Raw genomic sequence first — 24,303 nt, 5'->3', positions numbered from 1 at the left:
TCTTGAGGAACCGTCTGTTGTTTTCAGCCACTAGGGAGTGCTATTGTCGCAAATTATCATCCCAGGTCCAGGTTCAGGTCTCATCAAGCCCCCCCCCCGTCATGAAATCTAGCCTAAAATCAGCCTTTGACTGTCCAGAACTGTCCATTGAAAAAGTAAAGTAAATTAAAGGCAAATTATGCAAAGGTTAATAAATCTCATCTGGAAAATAGTTGTTGATGTGTTCTGTAGTTTTTCTGTGTTGAGTAGATTTAGGGGGAAAAAATCTGGTTGTATAGTTGTAATAGTGAATTCATCTTCCCTCCATAACACACAACTGATGCAAACAGCCGCTCTCAATGTCCTTGGCTTTATTTGGCATCAAAGACTCCAGGGGCATTTGGAAGTAATTAATTTGCAAGAGGGATACATAGTGAATGTGTAGTGTCTGACAAGTGGATGGAATGCGCACGCACACACACACACACACACACACACACACACACACACTCTGAATCCTACTCCCCTCTGTGTTCAGCCTCTTTTTGAAGTTATTCCTGCAGCTAAATGAGTGGATGTTGAAGGGGCAGCTGGGGATACGACGGAGGAACGTGTTGTAAATGTGTGCAAAAATGACCACATGTGAAAATGTGGCCATACGCTGCCCGTTGAACAGTACCTGTGGAACGGTGCAACATGTGAGAGGCAGGGGCTGAATGAATGAACAGTTGAACAGTGTCCTGTGGTCTCTGTAGTTTAGAGATGGCAGCTTTTGAACCCTAATCCCACTCTCGGGGTACCTTCAGACCCCAGAGTTTACAGTTTGTCATATCAAAAAGGTGTTTTATTCCACTTTTTCATGGGACTCTTTACTAAAGTCATGGTTACCAAAAAAAAAAAAAAAAAAAAAAAAAAAAAAAAAAAATATATATATATATATATATATATGTGTGTGTGTGTGTGTATATATATGTATAAATGTTAGCATTTTGCCATTATATCTTTGTTTAAATACATTGTTGCCCATTAAGCTGGAATAATTTTCTTTTCAGACACATTACTCTTTTTATTCCTATTTATACACTTCAGTAATCACCTTTGACCAGATGTAATGATTGTATACCGAGTCCCAGTTACACTTTATCAAGAATAAATCACATTGTCACAATCATTTCATGTGAAGAGCTAAAAATATCTTATTCCAACTTTCTGGGTGACAGTGCATTAGCACTTCAATTAATTCTCACTTTAACATTATTGTTTTTATGGAGACTGAGGTTTTGCATTTTGAAAAACACCTACAAACTGCACAGAAAACAAAAAGCTAATGTTACTAAAAGTTTAGCCTGAACTAGACAGAAGTCAGACCCTATGACCTGTAACTCAGTCTGACGGTGATAAAATGCATAAAAGAACATAAGGTTAATGTTCCCTCCCAAAATGCAGACCATTTCCAGTAGAGGTCCAAGGTCAAACCAGAATTAACAAGGACTGTGTTTCTGGATTCAGTAAGATGAGCTGATCCGTTTTTCTGAGACCTTGTCAAACCCAGGAATAAAACTGCTACACCTGTTTCCTTCAGACAGGTTATGTTAGGTGTGTATGAATTGAAATCCTTGGGTGTATTAATTTTCTTAATTCAAATGGAATTCAGATATTAGTGATGCTATGATACAGAACAATCCTGTACACCACACATGAAGTACCCACTATAGTAAACAAGTGAAACACAGAAGGTGCAAACTATAAACAAGACAATGAATTTTTCATACAACAGTCTTTATTCACTCTGCATGTTCCACTGCTGAATAAACAGCACTATTTCTTCTAACCGGAATGAAAAGCATCAACTGTCTTTGGCCATGAAATATTCACTGTTTACTCAATCATGAATCTTACAATTTTGTTTAAAGACCTAATTGTGTGCAGGCTTCCTCCAGAATGGATCGAGTCCACTGCAGTCACAAAACTCAGCTGTTTCTTGAAGCGCAGTCGAAGTGTAAGTGCTCTGCTCGGTCCGAGCGGCAGAGCCTGTTGGATGTCTGTCATGGCCAGTCTTCCAATCAGCACGCAGCAACAACACCAGCAGATTATTTTTTACCTGTTCAGGAAACACAAAACACCTATTAAGTGCACAGATATTAAAATTAAGTAAAAGTATACGTACAGATTTTAACTTATAACATCCAAGCTGAAGCAAATGGCTATGACTAATTCAAGCTGAGAGGAACCAGAGATATCTGCGCTCACTATAGCCAGATGTTTTAAAACATCTGCTCTAATCAGCACTGTGCAGTTTAAGAACATGTTTTTGCATCAGCTTTCGTCCAAGTACTGTTTGTTATTGCAGTTTGCCAAATTCCTCCATGTTTTTTAACTGCAGCCATTAAGGATGCAGATTCTTCTGACATCTACTATTATTGTACAATTCATTCTAATATAAAAACAAGAAAAAAAATAGTAGAAACATAATTCAGACTGTGTTTCTGTTAAATACACTCACTGGCCACTTTATTGGTTCCACCTTGCCAGTGTCTAGTGTACCTAATGAAGTGGCCAGGGTGTGTATATGCCGCCGATGTCCATCTGCTTCAAGGCTCCTCAAGTTGTGCGTTCAGAGATGCTCTTATGTTCAGTTGTAAACAGTGGTTATTTTCCGTTGCCGTATTTTTTAGCTACTTTCCATCAGCTCAAATCATTCATGTTTTTCTCATTTGACATCAACAAAGTATTTTCACCCAGAGAACTGCTGCTCATTTTCTAAATTTCAGATTAGTGTCTATAAATCTTAGACACGATTGTGCATGAAAATCCCAGTAGATCAGCCATTTCTGAAAACTCAGTCTGATACCAACAACCACACCACACTCAAAATCACTTTGATCAATTTCCTTCTCCATTCTAATGCTTGTTTCAACTTCAGCAGATTATCTTGACCACATGTGCAGGCTGAAATGTATGGAGTTGCTCCCATTTGATTGGTCTATTAGATATTATTGACCAGAAAAATCTAATGAAGTGGCCCTTAAGTGTAAGTTACATTTACTTTTATAATAATGCCACTTCCTATATAGCAGGTACTTTTGTAAAACACTGGATATGTATTTAATAAAAAATCTATGGTGATACAAGCATATGTTTTTGTTCGAACATCCTGTACAACATTTGACAGGCAATATATCCCATCAGCACTAAGAAGATCAATAAGGGTGGAGAAGGTTACGAAAAGACACAAAAACTGTATTTCTGCTTGTGAAATGTAAATATCTTTTTAATTAAGTAAATGTAGCATGTAAGGAGTGTGTCTACATCTATCTGTGGAAAAAGATCCTGATCAGATCGGTTCAAATCAAAGGATTAAATAAAAACACCAGCTGGGAAAGGAACAGATCAAGTGTTTAAGTTTTCCTTCAGAAAAAGTGACACATGGCAGACAATGGAAACAAGAGATGTCTGAAAAGATGTGAAGACCATTTATTACCCCTGTAAAATACATGCACCTGTCAGATACTGTGGATGACAAGGAGGAATGGGTAGATTTGAGGTAATGAAACACAATTTTTTTTATTTCATTGTGTCTTTCAGGAAGTCCTGGAGATGGTTTAATGACTGAGATGCTGTTTTTTCTTTGTAAGTGTAAGAAAAAACATACTAAACATACTGTCAAAAAAATCATGATTAAAATAATTATATGGCTGTGCCTGCAGGTCACCAGTGGACTGTTCACTCAAAGTACAATAGCTCCAATCTTGTGCCATTTTGTTTGTTCAGGGTGCATCAAAACACTTGGGCATGTATTTCTAATAAGTCCTCTGTAAGGTTCCACACATGGACTCTATAACTCCTGATTCATTCCCCCTCCCCTCTGCCTTTTGCTTTTAACTTTCCTCATGAAAGAGAAAGCAGCCACAACTTTCTTAAGAGATGCCCATGGACACACACAGAGATCAGCCAGAAATAAAACGCACACAAAAACACAAACAAGGCAGCGGGGGAGAAAAGGGAGCAATATTCTAAACAAAAACATCAATACGGTGACCACAATAGAACAACAGAAAAGCGCGGTGCTGGGGCTGACCACAGGGGTTCGGACCGTGTGATGTGGCCCAGAGCAGCCTCCCTCCCTGGGCCTTAACTGTCTGTAGTGGTCTCCTGAGCCAGAGGGGGTGACCATCCTGAACTAATTGCTTCACCCTAACATGCATCCTTATCTTCTGAGTCACAAGGAATTCAGCTTTCAAAAGGCCATTTCCTATTGACTGTGGTTTTTGGACTTTGTATGCATGTGTTTACCACAACAAAAGCTGAGTGGCTTGAAGCCTTTTGTCCCTTCTGCATAAGAGAAATGAGAGGAGTTGATCTCTGAGGAGAGAGGATGGAGAGTGGACTTTTTTTTGTTTTGTTTTGGTGAGTCTGTGATGATTCTTTCACACTTGATCTGTTTGTTTGCTTTGTCCCATTTGGTTTGCTTTATTTCGGCTGATATGAAAGCTGTCAATCAGACTTCGGTCCACACAATCCAAATGAAACCCACCTTCTCAAATTGCTGCTGTTCATCTGTGATCAACAAAAGCCAAAAAGTCTCCTGTGACTGGAGACATGAGTTTATCATTAAATCAACAGCAAAATATATCAATAAATTTAGCTGCCGGTTATGGGAGGAGTTAATCAAACTATCTATCCTGCTGCCCGTCAACAGGATTTTAGCTGTACTGATATATTTCTGGAACGACAGTAATAAGATGTTCCTCTAGTGAATATTAAAACAGGTGTGTTGTACTCATGACAACATCAAAACTGTCCAGTCACAACATTAAAATGTATGCAAACATGTATATTTTATGAGGATTAAGATGTTACACTGTGGCATGTCAACACAGGAAAACAAAGAAAGCCTTTTCTGTTGTGGCCAATGAGGTACCTTTAATCATAGCAAATACATATTCAATATGCACCAGTGATGTGGAAATACAATGCAAGGGTAACATAAATTACTGATGTGGATGCATACTCAGACATTACTCAGCTTCTTACTCTGCAACGGAAATGAAATGTCTGAAATGTACACCAGAGTTGTGGTTTAGAGAAGTCCAGTTTAAGGCTACAGAGTGCTGAAGGAGGTGAATGACTGACACTGAAACTGAAATTAAATGGGATAAACTGAGCATCATCATGACGATGATAACTGCCATTAAGGTGAGCCATAATTCAGTCTAATAGTTTGGTTTGTGAGTTCCACAGACTCTTCCACTTGGAACAGCAATATCTAAAAAATCACAGTGCCTCAGACTTCCTATTAGAAAATAGGAACAACAGAGACAGGTATTTGTGTGCTAACATACCAAAAGGAGATCTTAAACCAGTTAAGCTCTGGGCCATTCATTTTGAGTCGGAATCATTTCAACACAACACAAAACAATGTATTAGCCGATACCAGAAGCTTCAATCATATAAAACCAGGTAATGATCGGAAAACAGCAAAGGTCAAACAAAATACTCCACCATTTCTTCATGACGCAACCTTTATTTTTGCACTTCTTTGGCTCATTCAGTGAGTTTTAGCAGTAGAGACATAATACTTGTACTACTGGATCTGCTTAGCGCTGCAAAGTTTGTCACACTGGACATGTTAAGTGCTTGCTGTTTGAGTTGTGTTCAGTTTTCAGAAAATTGGTTTTATTAAGCTTTTAACTGATGTTTATCTGGTTACGTGGCTGTATAGCGTATGTATATTACTACAAGAGTCGCGTAGCATTACCATGGAAACACAGTCGGAACAGAAGTGGCAGCAGTGTGTAAGAGGCCACAGGTGCAGTGTGTACGCTTTAGGGGGCTTTATGGAACTCTACAGAATAACTGTAATGATATTCATAAATATGTTTTAGTTTGTGGATAATCAGCTGAACATAAAAATCATAGTGTTTTTGTTATGTTAGAGTGAGCTGTTTGTATCTACAGATGGAGCAGGGGTCCACCATGTTGTTTCATCATGTACCTGTGTCTGGTATCATCCATTGTTAAGGTGCTTTACCGTCACCCATTATGTTTTTACTAGCATGTGCCTCTCCATGGGGATCCACAGGTTCTAGATGTGGTAGTTTTTATGCTGTTGTGTATTCGTGCATCCTGTACCGCATTTGTCCAGCAGTCACTACCAAAGCGTTGTGGGCATAGCAACATGATTGTAAGGCTATTGTATTCCAAAATTACAAATATTTCCCAAAATATTAGTCCTATCAACTTGCTGTTTTTGATACTGTCTTCCTTGACCAAAAATTCATAAGTATGCCAAACAGCAGCAGTCAGCTCTTTCCGGATTTTGTGTGATTCCTGAGACACACACACATACATGCATGCGTTTAGAGGCCACTTGGATTTTGTAATATAGACTGTGACCCAGAGTTAATATCCACTCAACTAAAAAGCCCACAATGAACAGAGCAAACACTGACTCCAATAATGGATTTTTGTATATTTACTGGAAACTGTAGTGGAGGGTGAGGCGAGGGATACCATATATATCTAGCACTGAAAATATACATTATTTTTAAAAGTATTTATGCACAAAATATTTAAATAGTTAATTGTGCAACTACTGTTCCATATGCAATTTAAAGCTTTAGCATCATTGGGAAATTGTCTATAACTACCTTTCAACATGTTGTAATTCCAGTGACAGGAAACTAAGTTTCTGCACCAACTGTTGGCTATAGTTTCAGAGTGTGAGAAATCAACCATGTGATGAAGGTTCTGGCCATTTCATAGGTTTTCAGGTAAGTCTCAGGGAGTTTAAATGCACGATTGATGTAATTGTTAATTGCTGTTAAGATGAAGGTGTGATTCTACTGCTCCAGTCTGTGACGCAGAAGCTCGGGGAAGTGTCATCATTTCCACTGTGGTGTGATGAGGTGTGAGGTCATCTATATTTTTATTTGAGCAGAGAGGAGAAAGCTGCAGGGGTGTGCATTTCCCCTCTCATTTCAACATATGCAACTTTAAGTGTAATAAAAAAGCAGTAATACACCTGTCCTCACCTGGAAGCTTTAGCCACTTAGGCACCTTCCCGGGGTCAGATCTGGTGGGTTTAGCAGCCTGGCTGTGAGCAGATGAGTCTTCTTGTGCAGACCCACTAGTGTCTGGCTTCATCTCTGGAGGGGGCTGATGTTCCTCTGAGCCCAAAGAGCTGGATGAAGGTGTTGGGGGTGGAAACATGCAGCTGAGGAGGAGGCGGAGGGTCACAAAGGACAGTTACCATAAGAACATGAACTGATTGGACTGACATCTTGTGCTTGAGGTTTTCCTTGAGAGTTTCAGGCTGCTCTTTCATGTTTTCTTAAGGAATGTGTGTATGTACTTAAAGCTGCATTATTTTGCTGACAGAGAAGCTGAGCCAGAAATTAAATAGTTATGTGAGATAAAGATCTAAAACAGAGGAGTGATGACCTTGTTAAAGAAGCAGAGGATAACAGGTGGGGGTCACATTTGGGAAATGGCCTCTATCTTTAGAAGGACTGGAAAAATGTTTTGTGTGTGTATGTGTGTAGGTATGTTTATGTGTGCGTGTGTGTGTGCATGTGTGTGCGTGCGTGGAGGAAATGAGGGCGCATGGGGGCACCTGCTGTTTAGGCAGAACCTCAAAGGGATTCCAATGATGACAGCTTTGTGACAGGAAAATAAGCTGGTTGCCGCGGGATACAAGTGCACATACACACCCAAGTGCACACACAACTAAACGCACATTTAAAACACACACGTGTGTCTACACATACCTCGCAATGGACTCATTTGCTTGTGAAGCCGAAACAGAGAACTGTAGCAGTTCCTTCTTTAACCAGCAGCCTGTGGAGAAAACACACACAAAGTAAACCGCTGTTTTGTTATGTTGCATTCCTAAGTAATACACCAGTATCTAATTCATATGAAAGACAGGAACTGAAAAGACACAAACCTGTCTTAGCATCAGACCCCAAGTATACTAGCGCACCAGGAAACAGGTTGGCCTGCAGACAAGACAGAGAGAGAGAGAGAGAGAGAGAGAGAGAGGAGAGAGAGAGAGAGAGAGAGACAGAGAGACAGAGAGAGAGAGAGAGAGAGAGAGAGAGAGAGAGAGAGAGAGAGAGAGAGAGAGAGTAAACAGAAGCCTTTAAAAATGTTTGGCACACATCACAATTTCTGCAAAACACGGAAAATACCAAACAAAACTGCCTCCTACTACACGCAAACCAAGTGTAGCCACCACATCCAAGCCTGAGTCAAGTTCATTTTTGAAGATGATTCATTGCTCTGGGATCTGAACGAGTAACCATGGTTCTTTGAAGCAGACCACAAAATGAGCGCCAATCAAATGGTTAGTGAAAACACTTTCACCCCTGAAGCACAACACTCCTCTCCAGTGATACTCTTAATGGTTATAATGGACCAGTCTCAAGCAGATATTATCAACCGTACAATTATGAGGCAGAAACACAGACAGACAGGCAGGCAAGCCATGCTCGTGTCTGTGAGGCTTTTTTCATTTTGTTGTAATTCTTCAGGTTTTGGACTGTACAGAGCTCTGGGGAAGTTTAGAGTTAGTTTGGATTTTTTTTAAGTGGGGTTGTATGAGGATCCTCTCCATAGATAGTGGATTACCTACAGTGGAAAGTAGTGGACCACACCACAGGTTTGGAGAAACACAAAACATTTCCTCACTAAAATATAAAAAAAAAATTGTAAAAATGACAAGACGTGTTATGTATTTTGTTGACTTAGATTTCATCAAATGTTTAAAATAAGAAATCTGCCTTTTTATTCAGTGCCACTGCCTTCTTATTTTGGTCACCAGACAATGTCATCTTTTCATTACTTGATGTTACTTGTGGCTATTTCATTTGAGTGAATTTACATAAGAATGGATATACATGACTACATCTAATGTGAGTAAAACTTGAATAACTTTATTTCTGTCCAAGTCCTGTCAGATGTTTTTATGTGCGCAATGGTGGTTTAAAAAAAAAAAACTCCCATGGCCAAAACGATGGTACGAGAATATAACACGCACCACTTCATTTTTTAGCTGTTGAACAGAAACTCGAAAACCTACAGGAGTTTATAAGCACTGTGCCAGAAAAGAAAGTCTAATCTACACATTTTATTCCCCTAATCACACATCACTATTAAATAAACGAACATTAAGTTAATATTTTCTCAGACTCTTGTAAATCTAAGGCAGTCTGGCATCCAGTAGCATCAATAACTGCCAGAATCCTTCTCTTCATGAACAGACAGTAATGTCTGATTGGAATTGGACGACCTCAGACTGGCCGGTTTACCTGGTCTAAGTCAATCAACAACATCAGCTGCATTGAACTGTTACTGGATCTTTGGATCCTTCATGATCCAGACCAGACCAAAGCAGACCTGTGACCATGATCCTCTGCTTTCATCAGCCATCCTGACAGCGATGTGGATTATCATTTTCTGACCTTTTAAAAAGGGACCAGACGCAACTCAAGGATGATCAGAAAGAAAAGGCCCTGTCCACATTAGTTCACTGTTTAGTTTCTCATCTGTTTCTTCAAACCAGTGGACAGCTGCCATTAAGACATTAAAACAGCTGTCTTAGAAGTGAAGCCAATGCCAAGTATCCTGAAGTGTAATACCACTGATGCTCACTAGATACTGACTCCAAAAAGGCCTTGGACACTAAACTTTTTCCTAAAAGTGACTTTCATAATTATTTTTTTCCAGGAGTCACTCTGGTCTTCTCTAATATTAACAGACTCTGATAAGAATTATTTTGTTCCATCTTTAAATCATGGCCCTGTTACTAAGATTTTAGAACTAATAGGAGACTTAGATGTTTGTCACTTTGGCATAATGCATGAAACTTATTTTAATCTTTTCTGCAACAGCTCTTCTGTAGTTGATCAAATGAGTTTGTTATGCAAACTAACCTCTGAAGAAGAATGCAAAACAGAGTTTGTGAGACATTTTGACACATTTCACAGGTCAAATAAAATATTCAAAAAACAGTCAAACCAATCAGACAAGATGATGACTGAGGTGTATAAAAATAGAAGATGGCATGGCTACCACTAGGATTAGAAGGGTTTACCCTCAATTACAACCTTACACACACTGTCCTTTCTCCATTGGCCCCCTCATCCCAACTAGTTGGTTGCTAAATTGGGACACGCTGGCCTAATTGCTATTATCACAGCCCTGTGAGCAGGAAACAATGTGTTACAGTGAAACAGCGAGCATTCCAGCTACTGGCTCCCTCCAACATCCGCACCTTCAGTCAGGATGAAACGAGCTGTGTGTCGGTGTGTGAAAGATGGTCTACAAACATAGAAGAGACAGACGTGGAGAGACAGGGAAAGAGAGGCAGAGCAGATCCTGATGGAAGACAGAGGGAAAGACGGATGAGGGAGGGGACGCCGGGTATCAAAGGGCTTCTGGGTTGGGAAACATTCCTTTCCTGACATGACACAAAGTGATTAAAGTGTGCATGCGTTTGTGTGTGTGTGTGTGTGTGTGTGTGTGTGTACGAGACTGACAGAGACACAGACAGTACATATGCATGTGCACTCACGTCTATGTGACATGGCAAAAAAAATTATAGATTAAAGTTTCCCTGTGTCAAAGATTGATGTATAGACAGGGAAACAGGGACAGACACAGTGTGTGTGTGTGTGTGTGTGTGTGTGTTGAACATGACACCAAGGGGATTAAAGATTTTGTTTTTGTGCACTTTAACGCTTTTAAGTCCCTAATGGATAGAGACGTGGGGGTAAGGGGAGGGGTTTTGGTGTGTGTTGGGGGGGTGAGGCACAAGAGAGGGTCGGAGTGAGGGACAGTAGTGGTGGAGGGAGCAAGAAAGAACGAAAGAGAACGAGCCGGAGCTGGGGTACAGGAGAGGGAAATGTAGAGGAAAAACAGGCAGAGAGAGAGTTCAGAGAGGGACAAAAAGATAAAAAAAAAAACAAAGAAAGTCGACTTACATCAGTACATCAGATTTGATTTTCAGAGATCATGGCACTACAAGGACGCACACATACATTTCAAAGTGTGCTTTTGAGGATCGTTATCTTTTCTACCAGTTCCTTTGAGGAGCTGAATCTTGTTCTTCATCACAACACGACATCACTTCAAACAACTTTCTCTTCCTCCCCGTTGATGCCTCATTTTCCTTTTCATCGCCATATTTCATGTGTCCTTTTTTGTTTTCAAAGTGTCAAAAGAGAGCACAAGTTATTCTAAAAAAGCATCTAAAAATGAAAGCAGCGAGAGAGTCGGCGAGAGAACAAAGTGATCAACCGTACCATAGATCCGCTTTTTTTGTTGTTACTCATTCTGCATATTTTAATTCTCAACTGTTTCATTACGCGAATAGCTCAGAACTCAAAAGGCAACAAAGCATCAAGGCTGCCCGTTGCTGTGTGTATGTGTGTGAGTGCGTGTCAAGATCAAAGTGAGGCCTGTATTAACCCCATGTGCCAGTCTGGGAAAAATCAAGCCCAGCTGGGGTCAAGGACAGTGGAGAGGGGGAACAAGTGTGAGAGTGTGTAGGAGCGAGAGAAGAGGGGGAGAAGGGGAATGTGGTAGGGCTTTGAAGAGGAGCAGCGACCAGCCGATCCATTTTACTGTAAGTGCATGTTGAAATACTGTAGAATCAAAGAAGGGGAGTGAAGTTCTGCTGCCTGTCAGGGTTGTTTTCTCAAGTATGACCGTGATGTGTTCAGGTCAGTCAGTTTACTGATTAGCTGTGCCTCAGGGATAAAATGACTCCTTACCTGGAAAAGAGTAGTTGAAGGGTCACTCAGAATGGTTTTGGGGGGGGTGATGACTGAAAGAAAGTTTACAAAGTAACTTTGTAGAGCACAACTGTAAAGAATAGAATAGAGGAGACTTTATTGTCATTGCACCAGTTCTGCAACTAAACTGAAGGTCGTCTCTACCAGCGACAGTGCACTTACATCTAAATAACACAATAAAATACAGGCATATTGGAAAAATATACAATAGTGTGTATTTGAAATATGTTCAAATTAGACATATAATGTATGAAAGGGTAAATTTATTAAAATACAAAATTAGTATAAAAATGTGCAAATGTAACAGTGCAATGTAAACATAGATGTAGAATATAACTATTGCTTTCCTAAAACACTACAATGAACTCTCTCAACCATTGTGTATGAATATTCTCAAGTAAGTGTCTCATTTTCAGTAAAACACAGAAAACAATTGTGATAAGAACAATAAACACAGCAAACAAAACTTAAACATAAGTGAATGAATTACAAAAAGAAATGTAAGTAAATAGTGGTGATAAAAAAAGGCAACTGAGCTATTTTCATCCAAGACATGTGAACATAAGAGCACACCAAATGGATTTACCTAATTTACAACAAGTCAGAGCTTACGTTTGGTTACTGTCTTTAAACTGACTCCGATCAGAGATTGTGACTCAAAAGCAAAGTTTCCTCAATCTGTAAAAACTGACAAAATTAACACATAATTTTTTAAAGATAATTCCAACTTTACTCATTAAAAATGTTACAATAAGTAACTGCTGAATTTGGCAATACCTTAGAAATAGCAATATTAGAATTAGTTTATTGTAGTTGTTTTATGGCCATTTTCTTCATGGAAATAGTGATTTTATTAGAGCTTTGAGTATTTCATCAAACTGCTCCGCTGTAAAATATTAGTCAAGGTGGATGCCTAATCTTAACAACAAAACAATTCTACATGTGTGTAAAAACAATATATCCTAGGCCTCATCTCTAAAATTGAAGGTCAATAAGACAAAAAACATGAGCAGTCCGATGATGTGGAAGGTTAACAGAACCAAAAAACACTGATATAAAGTAAAAAATAATATTATGCAAACTGATAACTTTGAATACTTCTACACCCACCATTCTTTCTAAATGCAAACTTAGTTGTGAGAAGTTGGGGTGTCCACTTACAGGTTCATCTCCAAAAATGAGTTCAGATAGTCAGACTAAACTTTAGGCTTATTAGAACATGTATGATTGTATTTGACTCACACTTCATGCTGTGTTGAATATGTGTCTCTTAAAATACTCGTTATGACTTGTTGGAAACAACATCTAAACCTATGAAAGTAAGTCTTATGTTGTGATTAAGTACATGTGTCTTTCTTTTTTCAAGTGGAATGCACATGAATATATTTGTATCTACTTCAATGTTAGATAATGACACTTACATAGGTAGAAAGACAGCTTTGGATCTTCCAAGTGACTCCTCACAAACTGTCTGACAGCAGCAACTGGACACAAAACACACAAATATCAAATGATTTCCACAGAAACAGATGGATCTGCACCTAGATCAGTAAATGTTCAGAGCATAATTCATTTTTTCAACCGGAATTTCCCTCATTTCTGTTGTTCTGCTGGTTATCGTGTTGCCGTTAGGGCTGAGGTGAATCTTATCCCTGGAATTACAGACCTGTCTCATACTTTTTGTCTCTGTGTCACTCTGGTGTGGCTACAGTCATAAATGTGGTGAGGGAGCCGCAAGTAGCTTTAACATTGCAGCCATACCTGTGGCTAGCCAGCTGAAATGAACACTGTGCAAACACTCGTGTCTGCAGACGCACACACCTGTCTCCAGGGGCCTGAAGAAGCCCTGTAGAACATGTCTGTCAGGAAACTGGACCCTCAGGACCACCTGGAGACACACAGCCCCAGAACATTACTTCAATCATACGTATGAAATAAAAAGAAGGAGGATTTCCTGTTATGAGTCACTCACTTTGGGATATCTGTCCATCTTCTCCTTCATCTGGGATTCTCTCAGAGCTTTAGTCATCAGTGGAGATTCTTCCAACAACTTCCTGCAGGAATGAAGGATAGAGAGAGACCGAATAAAATAAACAACAGGACAGAGGAAGAGAGAAAAGAAGAGTCAAAGCCCTATCTTTGAGGCGTACTCGTGTGTGGCCATGTATGTGCGAGAGCCAGAGATGAATTGCTGTGGTCTGCTTAATTCCACCCTCTGTAATTGCAGTCATTGACACGGTAGTAGCGTAGCCATGAGGCAGCCAGCTAAGTCAATGTAGACAGAGATTAAAGGATGTGCACTGTGAGGTCTCAACCTGATGGTGTTTGGTCGATGGCTGGAAGATAAACGTCTGTGCTTACTAACTGCTCCCTGCATGCCGTATTTAGAAAGCTTTTGTAGTATGCGTGGTGTCTTATAAATGAGAACATGTTTGCAAACACACACAATGTCTCAGCAGCTGTGGTCTGCTGTGGCCACATCCAGAGAACGCAGAGTAAACTCGTACGCATCTGTTTTGAAGAAGCGCTCATAAATAAATAAAAAGTTCAAACTCATAACAAATAAAAACTTCAAAACGCACGCAGTAATGCCCAGTATTTCCCTGCCTCTCATCACTGCTATGGTATTCTGCAATTAAAGGTTATACATCGACAAAACACCGCAGGACCAAATGCCAAACTGACTAATTATCTGTGAGCAATCTGTAACAAACATCTGATCCAGACGTGCTCCTGCAGCAACAAGGGATTTGCACTAAAGATATCACCCACCGTCCCTTGACCCAAGTTCCTGGACCACTTTCATTCACTTCCTCCTTCCTACCTCTCGCTCTTCAGTTGGGCGAAACGCTTCCGCACATCATCCATCGTCACCTCAAAGAACTCGTCGGGCAGATCCCTGTTGTCATCCATGTGATGAGACAAAGAATCCAAGTGGTAGATGAGAGGCTCCCTTTCCACTGGCTGCAGGAAACGTTTGTGAATAAAAGTGTTGATACAAAAATATATGCACAAGGACTTACATTTAACGTACTGTAAAATATCTTAAAATTGGCAGCAGGAGTTAAAATCTTTGTGTGTGGATGACTGTGACAAAAAACAACCAGCTGTTCATTTACCTCCAGGTATTCCTCTCCCTGGTCCATGTCCTCATCTGGGTGATGGGAAGTGGACTGAGACTGTGACACATGAGAAAACATAGAGATCTCAACAAAATTACATCTCACTATTTTCCTTATGTCTACTTCTTTTCCGCAAAAAAAGCAGGGAATATAATGTCCAATTTGAAATAATGTTTAATCAAAAGAAGTACAAAAATAATAAGTAAAATTAACCAAATACGATGATGTCACAGTAACCAACCACTTCTATGGATCTGCAATCATTTAGTCAGTTTGTGGTGTTCTGTGAGTTGTTTTTTTTAATTTTTTTTATCATATTTAACAGGGGAAAGAAATTACACTACAATAATTAATTTTTTTATCTATTCCCATGATAATCTGCCTTGTAAAAATAATAAGTCACTTTCTATATGTAAAAATCTTGGTCTCTTTGAAACTGCAAAAACAGCCTGATGAGATGCAGTAGTAAATCTTGGTATTCCTCAGGCTACCTCATGTACACTGTTCAACAACAATTTCCACACTTTGTTAGTGACACTATCCACTATCATTCTGGAATAGGGGACAGGACACAGCAGTGGGTTTGAAAAATGGTGTTAGGGAAGATTGGGTTTTGGTGAGACACAACTGCATCCCTGCAAAAGAAAACAGTATAAAAAAAGACAAAAAGATCCATGTCTTTGTCAAAACCAGCTCTCTTAAGTGTGCAGTGGCTGTATCAGGACTGAACAGCATTAACACACAGATATGAACACACACCACATTAGTTCTACAGAGCCTGTAATATCTTAACATTAGCAGTAGGAGTCAAAAGGGTCAGACAGTTACAGAATCAGACACTAAAACACTAAAACCACTGTATTTGTTTAAAACCTCTAATAATTACATTATCAATAAATGCACAGATAAAACCAAGCTCATGCAATTTGTTTTAACAAGATTAAATGATATAACTGTACTCTGTCTCCCTGTGTTTGCGTGGGTTCTCTCCGGGTACTCCGGCTTCCTCCCACCATCCAAAGACATGCGTTAACAGGTTAATAGGTTAATTTAAATTGCCTATGGGCGTGAATGTGAGAGTGTTTGGTTGTTTGTCTCTACATGTGAGCCAGAAAGTGAACTGGTAACTCATCCTGGTTGAACCCCGCCTTTGCCCATACGTAGCTGGGATAGGCTCCAGCACCCCTGCAGCCCTCTCGAGGATAAAATGGTTCAGAAGATGGATGGATGGAACTGTACTCCGATTTGCTGGTCACTGACTGAGTCTCACCTTCTGGGTTGAGCTGTGACTGGACTTGGCTTTCTTGGCCTTAGGTGATTCTACAGCAGCGGTCAGAGCTGACAGTGACGACGATGAAGGCCGAGCACCTCCCTCTGGACCTCCGAGACGTTGACCCCCTCCAGAAAACGGAATGAATGGAGCCGAAGGAGCAGAGGAGGAGGAGCAGGCGGAAGAGGAGGTGGAGGGTGTTTCGGCAGGAGGGGGCTCCTTAGGTCGCACTGCATCCTGGACATTTGGGGGCTCTTCTGGTCTCACAGGGAGCGTGTTTATGGCATCGACAGGACTTGGTGCATGTGGGGTTTCCTCTGGCCTATCAGGACCTGAATTACTAGCTGACGTCTCTGTTGTTGAAATTTTGGGGTGTGATGGAACAACGTCAGTCTGGGGCGATGGGCTGGGTGTGTGTTCCTTGGCAACAGGGGTGGTTGACACAGCATCTGGCTCAGTAGCATCCCTGCCATCTTCCTCATCCTGTGCTTTGTTATTTTTAAGCAGAAACCTATGAGAAAAACAAAAACAAAACAAAACTACAGATTTAGTATTTTCTGCTGAATTCAGTTTTAATTACAGTTGCTGATGGCCTGGATACCTTGAGAGTAGACCTGAATGATGATGACCGATGTCGAACAAAACAGTTTAAGAAAATATTTTAAGATTTATGACATGCAGATAACCAATCATTTACAGCTAAATATAAAAATAGTATAAATGGAAAAATGATACAGTTACATAATACAGCAGTAGTCATAACAGTTTTTCGGTTACAGAGAAGATAATATATGGACTGAAAACAGGCTTTAAGAGGAGGTGCAGAAGTCTTGTTGCCTCTCAACTGAAAGCTTGTGTAGTACATGTTGTTACAGTATGTTGTTCATTTGCACCACTGACACGCAACTCAACAATAGCAACATACTGAGGAGTGAGAACATGAGCGCAGACAGTGAGGGAACTGTGGATGAAGGCAGATGTTCTGATCAATATAAGAACAATATTGTATGTAAACTGAACCAAGAGGAGGAAAACAACAAGCTTATTTCATCCCATTAGCTGCTTCTATCCATTTAAATATGGAACAACCTACATCTGCTATTTCTCAAGAAAGATTCAACATAACCTGTGTACATTCAAAGTACAATGTTTAAATTAAACCTTTAGTCTCGTGGTTTTTTTTAATTAAGAATAGGTCATTAATTGTAATCATCATTAATGTCAAGTGAAATGACACATTTTATTGTGATACAGTTCTCAGCTACATTTCCCAGCTGTAATTCACACTGTATTACTATGGTTGTGTGACCCGGGCTGATCATGAAAAACATAGTGTTTTTTTTAATTCAATTTTTTCTTGCAGAATTATCTGGTCGTATCTTGGCTCTGTAATAAACGTTCAGAGGTCCAGGTAAAGGGTAAATGAAAAAAAAACAAAATACCTGACAATGGCACTTCCTCCTGTGAGACCCAGAGACTTCAGTGAAGTGTTTTTGAGGGCTTCCTCCCCACACACCTAGACACAAACAGAGCTACATTAACATAAACCTCACACTAATCTTTTATTCAAGAGGCGTTACAGGAACATTACATACCTCATCTCTCATGTACACGCAGACAGGGGTGGACTGGCTCATATCCGATGTGCTGTAGTGATGTGGTGACATTAAGAAAAAAAAAAACCCAAAGCAAAACATAAAAAAAGCACAAATTAAATTTATGTCAAGTTTTTTTTTTTTTTGCTTTAACTGTGACAGAAGTGAAATCCCCTTGTTCAGGACAATCAGCTCTGTTTTTACAATAAAACCTCATGTGATGCAGTGGCATGCTGTTTGCATGTGTAACCCATGTGTGCACAATCCCCTGTAGAAACTAATTGAACCATAAATGTTTTACTATTGTTCTCTTCGATACAGAAAATCAAAGCTTCACCCCTGCTTCACAACATTCCTGGAGCTTTTTATGTTGGTGTGGAGCTAATATTAATTTCATGGAAGTGTAACTTCCTTGGAAAAGGATCAGGATACGGAGTGATGTCATTTAACAGAGATGAGATGAGGGCTGGACAGATGCACGAGCACCTGGGACCGCACAGCTGGAACTACTGAGCAACAGCTGCATGTGCATGCGTGTCTGAATGGGGGTGGCGATTTGTGGGAAAACTTCAGCTTCAGTAGAAAAGTACTGAGAGCTGTTATCCAAAACAATGATTGACTGCACAATGATCACCTTCACTTTCAGGAGTAGTGGGAAGTGAATGAGATGAGTGTGACATGTGGAAGTGCTGTGTAAGACATAAAGCCAAATTTTTCATGTAAGTAAATAATTCCACTTCAATTTGGTTTGTATCAATTATGGCTAATTACTTAACAACTATAGACATCATTTGTATAACACCAACATTGTATGCCTGCATAATTCAACTGAGAGTATACATGTAGCTAGTCCTCACAGTGATGCTGTTAATGTGCATACGACAATGTACATGCAAACTGCACATGTACCTGATCTGAGGGAAATGTGTCAGCAGTTCCCACAGACTCTGTCCACAAGAGAAAGAATCCTGGAGACGAGAGCCGTCCTCCATCTGCAGGGCAATCCGCACCTGAGGAATACAACACCACAGTATCACAAGATATTATACAACACCACAGTATCAAATATAATACAATGCTACAGTATAAAACATAACAGTACAAGAGACCACAAACACACAAGAATTAGGTTCCATAATTGGCATATGTACTAAAGCAGGTATTGTTTTTGCTCATGACTGTGTGACTGTTATGAAACTTTTTGGGTGTGTTGACTCAGTATTTACCTAAAAGACAAGAGATTATGATGAAACTAGCTTAAAAAAAAATACAGGCAGAAAAAATGCATTGTCTTTTCCTTCGTTTTGAATTATTAGGTTGATGAAAGATTGAAAGAACAAGAAGAACAACAAGAATTTACTAACTGTTCAAATCAGAAATGTATTTGTTGAAGTCACAACTACATTGACCTTTTGAACATGTTATCACATCATCAAATTAGCAAATAACAAACATATTTGGGTGTAGCTGTTTTTTGTTTTTGTTTTTTTTTTTTGGGGGGGGGGGATAAATAGCATATAAAGTCTGAAGTTAAAGCCTAAAATATTTAATGTGAGTTCAAAGTGACTTAATATTCAGCAACCAAAATCTTTTCAGTTCATCTTTCAGTCCTAGTGAGCTTTAGTACCAAATTCTAAACATTCTGGAATGTGGCTCTGAACATGTGTCTTAAATGGAATGAGACTGTCTCATTGATGGACAAACCTTATGGATGCATTGAAAAACAATCATCACTACTTCCTTAACTTAAGCTCATCTACATTTCACATAAAGGGTAAAACTAGCGTGTACCTTGAAGTGTCCCTACTGCTGGAATGTGTGGCAACAACTTTCCTTGAATGATGAGAAGGATATTCATTTTATTAACTATCAAAGCCAACCTGGGTGGCCATTTGTTAGTACTTTGCTCTACAGTCTGGAGCCATTTGCACAAAGAAAATTCTTTGATAATCGAACTTGATTAAGCTGCACATGTGGGCCCACCTCACTCTGAAAATGAGGAACACCAGGCATCAGTGCAAGTCTCTGTTGTTCTTTCTGTCTGAGTCTCTGTACGAGTTGTTTATGTTTATGCAACAACGTCGTCTGGCGGGGAGATGCACGCTGCACGTCGGCACACCGGGAGAGATGAAAAGAGAGCTTTGGCTGTCAACAGCCAAACACAAAACACTCTCACAAACCAGTCGGGCTTAAGTGGCTGTTAGCAGGGAGGGAGTGTGTTGTCTGTGCTATGTGGACAGTGTGTGTGTGTGAGCACTGTCTATAAAATCTGTGAGGTATCATCAACAGTCAACCATCCATCAAATGAACAAGAACAACAGATCAAACCCAGCCGGGATTTTACTGCTCAGATTATGAACCCATGATGTCATAGGAAACTACAGCTCAGCTACAAACTGTTACATTTTTTTTTCTTAATACAAATCAGATCAAAGAGGACTCACACAGACCACAGATGGAGTTCTTGTGTATTTCCAGGTACTCACAATAAAGCATAACATTTACAGCTGATAGAAATACACTACAACACTGCAGCTCAGATGCTTTTAAGTCATAATTGAGGTGGTTACAGATAATAAATGTCTGAATCCAATTTCACTTGATATACTGATACACAAGGATCTGAAGGTTTTTAATTGTGGTTTATGGCACCGCTGCATTGTTCCAGTTTGTTTTACATGTTTAACATTGCAATGCCAGCATGTGTAACGAAGTTCAATGCTGAACTTTGACACAGAGAGTTGCATTTACATTGCTGTTTCTCAATTTAATTAAATATCAGAGAATATTTCCTTTCATTTATATTTTTGTAGATTTGAAATGAACTGCTGAAATAATAATAAAAAAAAAATATTAAACTCGATCTGAAACAATTTCTCAAATTTAATAAACCCATACCAGATGATCGCTGTTTTTTTTTTTTAGCTTGATGAATATCTTCATTAAATATTTGACTGATTAATTTTCTTTTAAGCAAATAATGTAGTCATGGTTTCAGGTCTGACACAACGGGAATCAGGGTAATCACCACTTCACCAGTATTATGATATGAAGCCCATTATGTTTTGATGAAAACCCCACTTAATGAGGAAAGAAGAAATGCAGACGCTTCCATACATGAAAGAATGGCACGATGAAATCATCAGTCAGACACTGTACACAACACAATCACTACATCAAAACCTAACATGATAGATTAGTGTCTTAGATGACAACTTCAGCCTTCTTATCAAAGCACAACAACTGAGAATGACCATTTGAGAGGAAAGAGTCAATCTCCTCATAGTCTGGGCTTTTGAGCTATGAGGCCATTCTGATTACCTCTGGTGGTCCAAGCATTGTATTTCATCATCCATTTATAGCTTAGTGTCTGATCTGGTATTAAGGTTGACTGGTGTTAACTGTTCACCCAAATACCTTTAGGCCACAACAACATTATTTATGTAATACCTCATAGGAGCACTTTTTCTGAAGTATATACTCCTTTTTTTCAGTTTTACAAAAACAGACCTGACCCTGCTACAACTAGAACTGCAGTAAGGATACCACAATGACCATATGACTTATAATCAATTAAAAGAGGAGTCATCAGTTTGGCCAAATGATAGCATGCCAAGTGTAAACACTTGGTAGAAGTAAGTAATAAGAATGATTTTTCTTATTCACTGCATTTCAGGCAGTGATTTGTGTGCATTTACTGCATATGTTTATGCTGTGCTGGTGAGGAAAATACAGTTTTTCAGTCAGTGCATTCACACATTAAAAACACAAAACAAAACAAAGACCGAAGGGCCATCTACCCCAAGAAATACAATAACTAAAACTACTAATTTGTAAATAGAGTTAATGAGTTCACACTACAACAATAATACCAGTGGAGAGTTGTAAACTTGAGACCATTTTCAAAATAATTTGATGAATAGTACAAAAACTTTTGCACTGTTTATATTTATCGAGTCTTCTTAATAAGAATTTAGTGAATAAGAAAAAAGTGAGAAATTACGTTTATGACCAAATAATTGCAGTGACAATCGAGAAAAGCATCAGATTTATGATCTTATAAGGGCATTTATGTGAACCTTTGTATGGATTTTTTGCAGTCACAGTTACATTTTTTATTGACATCAATAAAAACAATATTAATATTGCCTATTCTATGGTGTGAATTTTCTGGACAAACAGTAAGGAAAACCTGTTAACTTAAGGATTCCACTCTGTACCCAGTTTGTATCTTAGAGCATGTGATTAGTATTCATTCTGTTCTTCAGATACAACTGGTGCATACAGTGTATATATAGAATACCCATGTTCATCCATGTAGGTAGTTAGATTGTTATTTTTAAAATCATTGGTGTGCACAATCCTTAACAAAATCTACAAGAGGGTGCTATGTGTGAATAAACTTAAAATGTATTGTCCATAAAAAAACTCAAACCTGTACAATGAAAATACATTTAGATATTTGTAAGGTATTAATGTACAATATGGGAAAAATGACTTGTGGTGTACCATGACAGTTCTGTGACATTCAATTGCTCTTGCTGGGGAAGTCTGTCAAATACAAACACACACTCTATTTAGACTGACCTGGCTGTCAGCTACTGCCTGTTTTCTAGCACTTGGCACCATTTCCAGTTTAGCATTGTTTGGCAGGTTAGCAAACCTCCATGGCATCGTCAGGTCCAGAACAGTCCTCTGAAACCTGTTATGGGCACCAACACAGAAAAGAGGTAGGTAAACATCAGCAGGTGAGGCACAGTCAAATGTTGCTTATGATTATGCAGGTTTATCTGTATCAGTTCATCACATTGTATTAGTGCAACATTCATTCCAGGGGGTTTCAGGTTTTAACTCGTTAAAAAATGTGCCATTGTATCTCCTTTTAATTTTTGCTAATGTTAGTCTATCAAATTGTATGCTGAAATATCAGCAATCACATCAAAACACGTGGTTGAACTATCTGTCTAGTGTTTTAAACTTAAGTCTACATTCAGGCTTTAGTACAAAAATAAATCACAGCTCTGCATTAAATTAGCTTTGATGCCAACACATTAGCGGCATTAACCATCTGATACCGACTTCAGACCGTGATCCTCGGGGTTAAATCCATGCTTTTTGGACACGTCCTCCAGCACCTGAGGATGACAATATAAGATGAATATTACAAACTGCAGAAGAACTGCAGAATCACGTCATTGTTTATTAACTTCTTTTACACGAAACAGAAACTGATCTGTCACTGGCTAACAACAGTTAGCCACAAAAGCTAACTCAACAGAATCCGGTTTGCTCTGGTTTGGAAACAAAACAAGGTTAAAACAACGCGTCCTTCTCAGTGAACCTGAAATGTATTTCACACATTTGTTACCTGTAACAGCGGTGTGTTAGGTGACACTTTGACTGTCTGTCGTCTCCCATTTGGAGTCAGAACTGTCACAGCTGAGCCGCTGGCGGCCATTGTTATCCGTGACGTCACGGTGTTTATCTCAAAAAACTTTATTGAGTCGACGTGAGTTAACAGAACGGGTAAGTAAAGGGTTAATGGGCTCTATGCACAGCCCCACTTTCTGAACTTCAGGTGGCTCCTTTATTTCCTGTCTTTCATTATTGGACACACTGATTAATCCAGGTGTGCCTAATTAATCAGTAGTCACGACAAGAAGTAGCAGGTACACCTGGAGTAACCAGTGTGTCCAATAATGAAAGACAGGAAATACAGGAGCCACCTGAAGTTCAGAGGTAGTGGAGCTGTGCATACATGAGATCAACATACATGAGATTTAAGAAATACATTATACTTCAGCAAACACAAACATTACAGCAGTACAATGTGTATTTTTACTCAAGTACAATTTTTTACACATTGTACATCTAGATAAGTATTCCTATTTTATGATACACATGAGCCTAGTTCTGTTCCACTACATTTCTGCAGAACATATCGCTCTTTATTTACTTCAGTATATTTATTTTACACTTAACATCTTATCAAATGGATACTTTCACATTATATTATGCTACTATGTTTTTATTACTCATGAATATCCTGCAGCTACTTAAAAAAAAAAAAAAAAAAAAAAAAAAAAAAAAAATATATATATATATATATATATATATATATATATATATATATATATATATATATATATACTGTGCTTATATGATATTATAAAGCTACTGCGTTACTACTATTATAATAAATATATAACATTAACTAGCTAGCTCCGAACTTCAACATAAAAATATTCTTATCTGCAGGATATTCAAAAATGTAGCCTATTATTAATATTATATAAATAATAATTATTAATAATAATAATATTTATTTTGTGAAAGTATCCATCCTTCAAGAGTGCTTTAAAGAATATTTTTCTAATAATAACAATAGCCTACTTCTGTAGTTTTACTTAAGGTTTCAAATAAGGGTTTTTACTTATACTGGAGTACTTCTACTGTGGCTCTGAGTACTTCAGCCTCTTTTTAATGATAAATAACCCACTGTGTAAATGTTCCCACAGACAACTGACAGAGAAAAAACT

At 38.8% G+C, this 24,303-nt stretch overlaps 1 protein-coding gene across 4 annotated transcripts; it reads right to left on the bottom strand.

Moving 5' to 3' along the window:
- Positions 1-1,748: 1,748 nt before the first annotated feature.
- On the bottom strand, positions 1,749-23,236 carry aspscr1 (ASPSCR1 tether for SLC2A4, UBX domain containing). 4 transcript variants are annotated; one of them, XM_030144826.1, is made up of 17 exons: positions 23,133-23,236; positions 22,844-22,899; positions 22,352-22,466; positions 18,674-18,774; positions 17,765-17,816; positions 17,612-17,685; positions 16,170-16,680; positions 14,897-14,956; positions 14,602-14,741; positions 13,750-13,831; positions 13,599-13,665; positions 13,199-13,261; positions 11,757-11,809; positions 7,928-7,979; positions 7,749-7,818; positions 7,014-7,195; positions 1,749-2,080 (listed from the first exon to the last, which is right to left on the bottom strand). In XM_030144826.1, the coding sequence occupies exons 1-17, from the start codon at positions 23,220-23,222 to the stop codon at positions 2,070-2,072; spliced, it is 1,779 nt and encodes a 592-aa protein (XP_030000686.1). In that variant the 5' UTR covers positions 23,223-23,236; the 3' UTR covers positions 1,749-2,069. The 4 variants fall into 4 exon arrangements, with proteins under 4 accessions (XP_030000686.1, XP_030000694.1, XP_030000703.1 ...); XM_030144834.1 differs by having other exon boundaries at positions 7,014-7,192; XM_030144843.1 differs by having other exon boundaries at positions 14,897-14,950.
- Positions 23,237-24,303: the final 1,067 nt, after the last annotated feature.

This window comes from Sphaeramia orbicularis, chromosome 1 (assembly GCF_902148855.1).
Source record: "Sphaeramia orbicularis chromosome 1, fSphaOr1.1, whole genome shotgun sequence".
NCBI classification, from domain to species: domain Eukaryota; kingdom Metazoa; phylum Chordata; class Actinopteri; order Kurtiformes; family Apogonidae; genus Sphaeramia; species Sphaeramia orbicularis.
This window is presented reverse-complemented; position numbering and strand designations above follow the sequence as displayed.